Source organism: Cyprinus carpio, chromosome B5 (assembly GCF_018340385.1).
Source record: "Cyprinus carpio isolate SPL01 chromosome B5, ASM1834038v1, whole genome shotgun sequence".
In the NCBI taxonomy this organism is placed as follows: domain Eukaryota; kingdom Metazoa; phylum Chordata; class Actinopteri; order Cypriniformes; family Cyprinidae; genus Cyprinus; species Cyprinus carpio.
The window spans coordinates 13,934,668-13,944,098 of NC_056601.1; the positions used below are offsets into that span (position 1 = coordinate 13,934,668).

The 9,431-nt window shown below is 36.1% G+C and overlaps 1 protein-coding gene across 3 annotated transcripts; it reads right to left on the bottom strand.

The window, feature by feature from the left end:
• Positions 1-1,177: 1,177 nt before the first annotated feature.
• Positions 1,178-7,588, bottom strand: LOC122134087 (sterile alpha motif domain-containing protein 3-like). 3 transcript variants are annotated; one of them, XM_042724520.1, is made up of 7 exons: positions 7,319-7,588; positions 6,542-6,581; positions 5,035-5,144; positions 2,586-3,544; positions 2,088-2,246; positions 1,858-1,950; positions 1,178-1,507 (listed from the first exon to the last, which is right to left on the bottom strand). In XM_042724520.1, exons 4-7 carry the CDS (start codon positions 3,528-3,530, stop codon positions 1,190-1,192), a joined length of 1,515 nt encoding a protein of 504 aa, XP_042580454.1. In that variant the 5' UTR covers positions 3,531-3,544; positions 5,035-5,144; positions 6,542-6,581; positions 7,319-7,588; the 3' UTR covers positions 1,178-1,189. The 3 variants fall into 3 exon arrangements, with proteins under 3 accessions (XP_042580454.1, XP_042580453.1, XP_042580452.1); XM_042724519.1 differs by having other exon boundaries at positions 5,021-5,144; positions 7,319-7,587; XM_042724518.1 differs by lacking the exon at positions 5,035-5,144.
• Between the last annotated feature and the right edge of the window lie 1,843 nt (positions 7,589-9,431).

Genomic DNA, 9,431 nt, shown 5'->3' on the forward strand with positions numbered 1-9,431 from the left:
ACAATAGAGATTGCTCACATTCACCCACTGTACATGACAATGGTGCAATTGGCGTCTGATTATGTGGACGAGATGCCTTTAAAAGGCAAATTACAAGCAATCCCATCTGATGAGAGGGCCACCAGGCTTGTAGTTCCACATGTGTGTGTCCCTCTCCACACCCACACTGTAAAATGTAATTAGTTGACTTTACTTAGAAAAATTGAGGAAACCGATTGCCTTAAAATTTCCAAGTAAAGTATTTTATAATTTTTTAGTTGGCACAACTTAATAACATTTGTATACCAAACTTTTTAATCAAGTATACTTGAGTAAAGCTGACTCAAAATCATTAGTTGTGTTAACTTCTTATTAGAGTTCACATTACTAGGAAAAAAATGTGTTGGGCCAGGGGAAACTGATTGCCTTAAAAAAATTGAAGTAAGCTGAACTAAAAAAATTAAGTTATGACAAAAAGCAAGCAACCTGACCTCAGGTAAAACATTATTTTATTATCAATTGTAAAATACAGTGTACCAAGCAATCTTTAGACACTCCTAAATATAAAACAATTTTTACTTTAATCACAAAAAGCACATCTCCTGTTAACAAATGAGCAGCGCAAGTGCAACCAAAAAAAAAATATATATGTATATATATATATATATATATATATGACTGATGAATGAATTTCGAATTTGACAATCTTTGACCTGAAATGAACTGAGGAACAGTTGACCTTTTAAAAGCATCAACGTTAGCTTTAATGCAATTTTTTAAACTTTGCAGTGTAAAAATATGTTAAACAAAAATATTCAACAATAAAACCATTATACGATTCAAAACCTTTTTGTGTATTTTAGAAAATCTGTGCAACAAGCTTAAAGATACAGTAAAGGGATAGCCCAAAACTGACCAATTTTGTCATAATTTACTCTCCCACATCTCATACCAAACCTGTAAGTTTGGATAGTCTTTGAAACACAAATATTTTAAATTAACCCTGAGCGGTTTATGTCCCTCTATTAAAAGTCCAGGTAACCAAAACTAAAAAAGATCCAAAAAAGATTATCAAGATGTCTTTGTGACTTGTTTTAAGACTAGACCCTTTCACTTACAGTTTTGGAAAGAGATGAGGGAGTGTAAATAATGACAGAACGTTCAGTTTTGGGCGGACTATCACTTTAAAACAATCTGAAAGAGCCTTCACTTACATGAGCAGCATGTTTTTAAGGGACTGTAGTTTTGGTTTCAGGGATTTGTGTCCCAGAGAAAGAAACACTCTTTGAATAAAATCAAAGGTGTTCTTGAGCTGTGGAGGGTACTCCAAATTGAGCGCATATATCAGCCCAAAAAGTAGCCACATGGCATCCGGGAGGTTTTCAATATTGTCCATCACAATGGCTCCTTCAAGGATAATTGCGGTGTGTGAATTCTCTAAATGCAGTGCTTGTGAAGAATCCTGGCTGCCTTCTGTTATCACAGTCAGAATCCCGATGGAAATCTGGGGTATGTCACAATCACAGTCCTAATAAAAAAAAAAAAAAAAGAACAGCACTATTAAAATTCTGGTTACATTAGAAAAATTAAATCTCACAAATGTACATGTATCTTAAAGAATCAGGACCATCACTTTCTGTTCAACATACAACTAACAGAGATAAACAATGCTTAAAATGTTGTGTGAAAATTAGACATTGTAAAACACAATGAACAGTACGATGACGGCAGAACATACACAAGAAAATGTACAATTACATTTTAAAAATATTTTGTAATTGTTTTGTGTCTGGTCTGTTTCTGGGACTGAATGCCTATTTGTGATGTATGTGTGGGGGATTAGAGTTTAGAATAAAATATATAAAGAATGGTACTTGCCAATGTTGCTTTGAAAAAGTCAGAGGTTTCTTCTCCAAGAAGGAGAGGAAGTCCACGAAGAACTGCTGTGCGATTAGCAGTGATGTCAGTGCCCTGGAAAAGAGAAGTTAAAATTAGTCAGCAAGAAACCCATTTTAAGAATTAAGTGATGACATTGCCCTGAAAAAAAAACTTACATAGAATGAAGTTTTACAGAATTTAGTTTAAGAAAGAAGCAATGACAAGCTTACCTTCAACTTAATTTGATCAAGAAACTCTGAAAGCCTTTTTCCAACTGCCCCTTTTTTGGTTTCAAAAATTTTCAGAAATCGAGCTGTATGTTGATCAAGTGCTGTGAAAAAATCTTGCTTGAGGTTTTTGCTTGTTATGCGAACAAACTCTGCATTGATCTGTAAAAGGAAAAAGAACAATGCTTTATCTATTAGGCTTTTGGTTACTGTGTTAAAGGGATATTTGAAAATTGCCACAATTACTCTCATGGTGTCCCAAATGTAACAGATATTCTTCAGATAAACGCAAATGTGTATATTTAGAAAAAGAGAGTTAATATAAGGTCATATGGAATGATGTCACGATCAATGTATATATGCTTTTAAGAGCTTTCACATTCTTCACACTCAGAGATGGACGATTTTAAGAATTTGTATCTGAAGAAATTCATATAAATCTGGAATGGCATGAGGGTAAGTAAATGTTGTTATAGGTTGTGTGATTTATTTGTTACTTACTTGTCGTTCTGTGAAGAGTGATGGCCATCTTTGAAGAGTCTCTTTTACTGGAGACTCAATCTCAACAATCTCCTTTCTCCTCAAGGAAAAAGTGGAATCCATGTTCTGTGATATCAGGGTGGAACTTGGATGACATTTTTTCATTTCCTCCACAAGTTGTAAGCGTTTAGATTCCATGCTGCACTCATCCTCACCAGCAGGATAATTGGGAAGAAAATTGATTTCAAAATGTTTAGGCCTTTTAACACTTCTCAAAGGATCTTGGCCTCCCCTTTTCCCTACATTTATAAGAACATCTGTGCATCCAGCTCGTCGTAGCTTCGTTCTGTAATTTCCCATTTTAAACTTGAGGCTGTTCTTCCAGCCATTCCATCCAGTGGAGGAACCTGGTTCAGTGAGGCATGGATGTTTTTTGACTAGTGAAGATGCAACATCATTGAAATCGTCGTCAGAGGGATATGCTTTGAAGCTGTACATACACTCAGCAAGTTTTTCAAGAATTTCGTGCTTCATGTCCCTGGGAACTTGCATATATGTCTGGTCTCTCATATACAGAAGGTTTCCTTGGCGCAATCGGATCTCAATATCTACAGGAAAATTGGGGACTTCAAATGTCTCTGGCCACTGAGCCTGGCGTACATGAGATGACCCTTCTTCAGAAGACAAAGATACAATGTCTGTGTCAGCTGTACTTGCTGTAGGAGATGGAACAAGAGAGATCACCTTTAAGGTGGGCCTCTCAGGTAAATCTGCAATGTCTGTGAGGTTAATTAGTGCATTGTTAAAATCAGCATCTTCGTACTGAAGAGAAAACTTGTATGGAAGACCCAACTTCTCTTCAAGATGCTCCATCAATGTCTCCAAAGTTTGTGGTTTACTATGCAGTGTGATTTTCCGTATGTCATTTTCATTCACTATCACTCTAAGTATAGTTCTTGTCTCCATTGCGTTCTGTGAACCTAACAATGAGAAAAATCAATTAAATTTACACTCGAGTTCACAATAATAAAGGGATAAAACTGGAAATTATTTTATTTACTCACCCTCATGTTGTTTTAACCCTGTATGACTTTCTTTTGCTGTACACTTAAGGAATTTGGAAACCAAACACGTTCAGGTTGCCATGGAAGTCATTGGGGAACTGAAACTGTTTGTTAATAAACACTATTTAAAATATATTTTATACACCAAAAGAAAGTCATGTAGGTTTGAAATAATATGAGGGTGAGTAAATAACGGAATTTACTTTTTTAGGTGGACTGTCCCTTTAAATGTTCAATTTAGCAAAATATATAATGTTTTGCTGTAACAAATGTTCTGCCCTGAATTTTGTAGGGTGATAGTGGAAAAGGGTCATTCAATTCAAACAGCTTTGTGACTGTAATTTCTGATACATGGCTGCACAGTTCATAGGAACGTAGATGCTCAATGTACCACGCTGTCTGTTGTTTGCATACAAACAAAATTTCAGTGTTGATGATGACAATTTTTACAATTTGCCTAAAATCAGGCAGACATGAAGTTGCACCAGCAGACAGATCCATATCAGGACTGTAGTTGATCCCATCAATGCACACTTTAGATGTGACAAGGACAGTGCTTTGGGTAACAAAATTCTGCTGAAGCACATTCTGTACACTCTCAGGAAAAGATGAAGTCAGTGTACATGTGACTTTGTCCATCTGGACAGAAGGTTTAAAAAAGTATGACGAGTACATGTGGTATGCTATCATTCTCTGATGTCTGAGTGCCAGAGTTTGTGTGACATTTTTGAATTTTTTGTCTCACAAATAATTTGTTTGAAGAACTTATGCTTGCCTTCAAAACGCATGGTCCAGACATCTCTAAGTGGCCCATATGTCCTTATTAGTTGTGGATAATGTTCGATGTAGTGGTGTTTGGGACGCAACACAAAATGAGGAAATACTTTTAAAAGCAAACCTCTGTGCTCTGAAATTTTAGCCCCAAGAAAATCAATAGTATCATCAGTAAATCTGAAGGATGTCGCCAGTTCTAGAATGTCTTTCAAAAGCATTAAAATCTCCCATGTTGCATCATTTTCTGGGATATCGAAGCCAATCATTAGTGGGAGAAGTCTTAAAAGTGCCCAATTTTCATGGCCGTTGCCCCCAATCGTGCCTCTTGAGGCAAATGTAGTTGGAATGACCTGAGGTTGATCGGTCTTGTCTATGAATTTGTATGGAAATTGTTTGATTGTTCTGTTCACATACTCAAGGGTGATGTACTTTTTGTTGATTAAATCATTGAGGCACAGTGCCATTTCAACTGGTATTACACCCTCCAAGAGATCATGCATGATGTCAGGTGGAAAGCCACTGACAGAGTGAAAATGATCAAGCTCATTTAAAACACACCTGCCTTTTACACCATACTGTTTTACCAAATTTTGGTCTTTTAAAACTTCCTCAACTTGCCTGTCATGATTCACCTTTGTCCTGGGTTCAAATCTTCCTGACAGTACGTCTTTCTGTTGAATTTCACTCTTTTTCACCATGCAAAAGCGGCAAGGGTGTTCCACGATGAAGCTCTCTTGAAATCCTGCCAAGGAATGAGCACCAAGATTGTCAGCAGATACATTGAGAACAGTTCCCTTAACACATTCCCCTAATTGCTCCAAAAAGACACCATGTGTCTCCAGAGTTTTGAGGTCTTGTACAAGAGGGTGAAGGACTTTCTCATATCCATATTGTTTTACTTCACTAGCCTTGCATAAAAGTGCCAGCTGAATTGCCTGAAGAGATGACCGGTGTTTAGATGGAAGATTAGCAAGAACCCAATAGACGCCGAACATCTTGTGTTTCTTTTTTGAAGTGCCAAGAGGATTAGCAATCTCAAATTCATCAGTGTACATGGTAAGCAAAATCCTAAATGTCCCTGCCACCAAAAAATCATTCTCACGATAGTTAGTGCTGTCTTTGTAAGAGTTGATCCCATTTGCATTTTCAAAAGGAGCAAGAACTTTCTCAAAAACATCAGTTCTGTTTAAAAGCACCTGTAGCATATTTAGAATTGGCACATAAGCAAATGATTGGGAGTCTTTCCCAAGTTTATATTCTGTTGGTACAACAATTGGAAACTGTTTCTGAAAATATGATGGTCTTTTACCGACTGTAGAGAGAGGCTCACCAGAATCAGTCATTTTCAAGATCAAATTATTTTCTGTGACAGCTTTCACAATGTCTCTCAAAACAGAAGAATTATCACTGACTCCATGTTGATCTAGAATCTGCTGTATGGCATTACACAAAAGGGGCTTTGACAGAAGAAAGATCTGGTTGATTTGTTGAATTACTTCCTGTACTGCTGAATCAGAGATATGCAGAATGGTTTGCATCTTAAGAAAGAGCAAGCCTAAATTACGTTCTAGTTGATTCTGTAAATGATCCAGATTTTGAGTCTGGTCGTCTTTTTCATTTTCGCCAAATTCAGTAGAATCCATTGACTCATGGTAAGACGTATTTTGAGCAACATCTTGTGGTAATTCTGCAGCTAAATTTTGAATTTCAACTGCAATGCTGGGTTTTAACTTCCTCTGACTGCTTAATTGGTGTTCCTTACATTTGTGAGCATTAAATGTAGAATAAATCCTGCTCTCAAAATTGCAGTCATTGAATGGGCACTGAACCTTTTCATTCCTTTTTAAATGCTGACGCAAGTGGGTGAAAAAACTCAGATTCTGTACAAGGTTCCTTAAATTCGCAGAGTGGACAGTGAAATATTAATTGAGATTCTTTTGATACACTTGTTTGTTCTCCATCGTGTTGGGAATGACTTCTTGTTAAGTGCACCTTCAATGCATTAAATGACTTGAAAGAACACAAACAGTCTGCATGAAGGCATGGAAATGGTGTAGTTCTGGCGTAGCTTCCATGTTTAATGCGATAATGCTTCAATAGGAGAGCTCTCTTTTCACAGGAAAAAAAAACAGTACTTACATTTCCATTGCATGTCTCAAGTCATCTCACAAAACAAGCACTGCAAATGAAGAAAATAATATTAACATACACACTTCTAAATGTAAAGTTTTGCATTTACATTTACGAATCAATATGTAGTGTTCAAACATATGAAATATGGTAGGGCGATATGGCAAAATATGAAATCACAATTCTACTTCATGTTGGTTTTATTATTATGCATTATAGCCAAACAAATTTCCCCATTTAAAAAGAAAATAAAAAATACTAACAAAGTAACAGCATATAAAATAGAAATATCATCTATACTATATAAGCAATTATAATAGAATAGCAGACATTTTAGACCAAAATGGATGAAGATTAAAAAAAAAAAAAAAACGTAACCATTATTTTATCATTGTTAATAAATAAATAGGAACAAAGATACACATTACATAATATGCTAATTCAATAAAATACTACATAGGCTTGAGTGTATGCATTATAACTTTATTCTTATTAAAGTTACTCTATTATAAGTTCTTCACTGAGAACCTACTCACAAACAAAAAAAAAAAAAAAAAAAAAATCTGTTCCTTGATTGAAAGCATGGACCTAACAATTAGAGACTTGCAATGCTAGACTCCTCATTTCGATTAACACAATCCAACACAATCCAATAATTTGATTAAAATAAAAACACATCCTATGTTCATGTGTAACACTAGTTAATTTAATATGATTATTACACGATTAATTATGTATACAAAGCAATTCAGACATTAAAAATAAGTCAATCAAGCACTGACTCACCTTTCCATGTGCTCTTCACCAGAAATAATGTTATTCCGTTTCCGTTTCAAATCGGCTCCACCTACTGGAAGCACCGCGCATGACAACTCGAATATTTTCAAAATACTGATTATTTTAAGTAGAGGGTAATTGAATATTTTGAGTTTATTAACTTTCCGTGCTAAAAAGTTGACCTTACTTTATTAAACTTAGTAAGGTCAATAAACTTATTCAAAATAAGTTAGATTCACTTAATTTTATTAGTAAGATCATCAGTTACATTTTACAGTGCACCCAGAAGGGCTGAAAACAAGCATGACCATTCAAACAAGCCCACACTACATCTTTATGGCTCGCAGCAGCTGATTCATTTTAAAGACAACAGAGGGAACATGGGGCTCAATTACACAGCTGATATCATGAATGGCAGTCTCCCTCAGGGCTCCACTGCATCTGTACAAGAGCTACTGTGCCAATAAAATAAGTGGATGGAGGTAAGAAAAGAGCCTGGAAGTATGTCAAATAAATTCAAAGTTTGATCATTAAAACTTCTTTGATTATAAAATGTAATGTTATATAAAAAAGAAATAAGAAAGAAAGAAAATGCATTATTTTAATTTTTCCAATATCTTTTTATGTCACCTTACATAAAAAATAGCAGTTATTATTCAGTTATTTTTTAACACACACACACACACACACACACACACACACATATACACACACATACACATATACACATATATATATATATATATATATATATATATATATATATATATATATATATATATATATATATATATATATATATATGTAGAGAGAGAGAGAGACTTGCGAGTAAATCCAATATTACAGTGCATTATTTTTACACATATTTCCATCAGAGATGTGATAGAAATAAGGGCCTTTGGATCTTATTTCACCCGTTATGGAGTTTAAGATCTAAAATAATTTCAAACAAAACCCCTTCATATCCTAAATGCATCTCAGTCAATAAATTGGCTACCCTTGTGACATCTGAAGAATGGAGATGGAGTTTTATTTATTGAACTTTTGCTCCCATTCTGGCCCCCTTTATATTTTCTCACCTCTGATCCTTGAGCTTCCATGAAAAAAAAAAGATGAATTATTTTTGCCATTGATCCTCAACAAGACTAATAAAAATGAAGAAGCACTTTAATGAAAGACTACTATCTGGCGAAGTGACCCGGTGGCCATTAACCCTGCTGCTACGGAGTCCAGGGAAGATCGGTGGAGTCCATGGTCAAATCAACTCTGCAAAGCAAATTAGTGAACATCATAAAGTATTGGAGTGCTCGTGCTAGGAGCCCCAGTTTGACCTTTGCTTAGGGACTGTGTTACATTTGACCTGCTAAGGAAATCTATCAAAACATTTCAATTAAAGGCTGGCAGCCACACAAGGCAGGTGGCCATCCTGCAGTATTTGACCTTGCATCCGAGACTAGTTTATATTTGTGCTTTCTAGCAGATCCAACACTGACCACACTGCCCTTTACAATGTAAAGTTAACAGTTAAAGCAGGTTTTAATCAGAATCAAAGGCTTTGAAATGTTCGACATCCAGTATATCAGTCATAGTTTCCTTTTAGCAGTCTTCTCCAGCATCTCAAAATGCAATACGGTAGATGAAAACTAATCTTTCAAATTGTATGCTCTCACTACGAGTGCTTCTCGAAAGGACCTTTAGTGTCGTGCTCGCTGTAGATATCCATCTTGAATCATGCAGGTCATAACTGGGCAGAGGGCCAGCTTCTTATCAGCCTGGTCATTCGAGGTGTTGAGATGTGTCCAAACAAATGAGTGTCCAATTTCCCTCTTTGTCAGGCTGACCTGAGGGGTAACGGAGACTCTCTCAAAGGGCTTGTTTGTAGAGGCTGTCTATCATAGCCAAAAGTCTCCACTTGTTTCCCTTTAAGAGACTCCATCCTTCTCAGTCATCAAGGGGGACGGCAGGAGGTGTTCTCATAGCCTACTGGCATGTCCTGTGTGAGGATGCACAGTCTGTAGGTCTCTCCTGTCCCCGATTGTTGCCTTTATCAGGTGGGCAGTTAAACAGTGACCATGAGATGACAGACACATCCTTTCAGAGGCAGAAGAAAGAGAGATAAAGA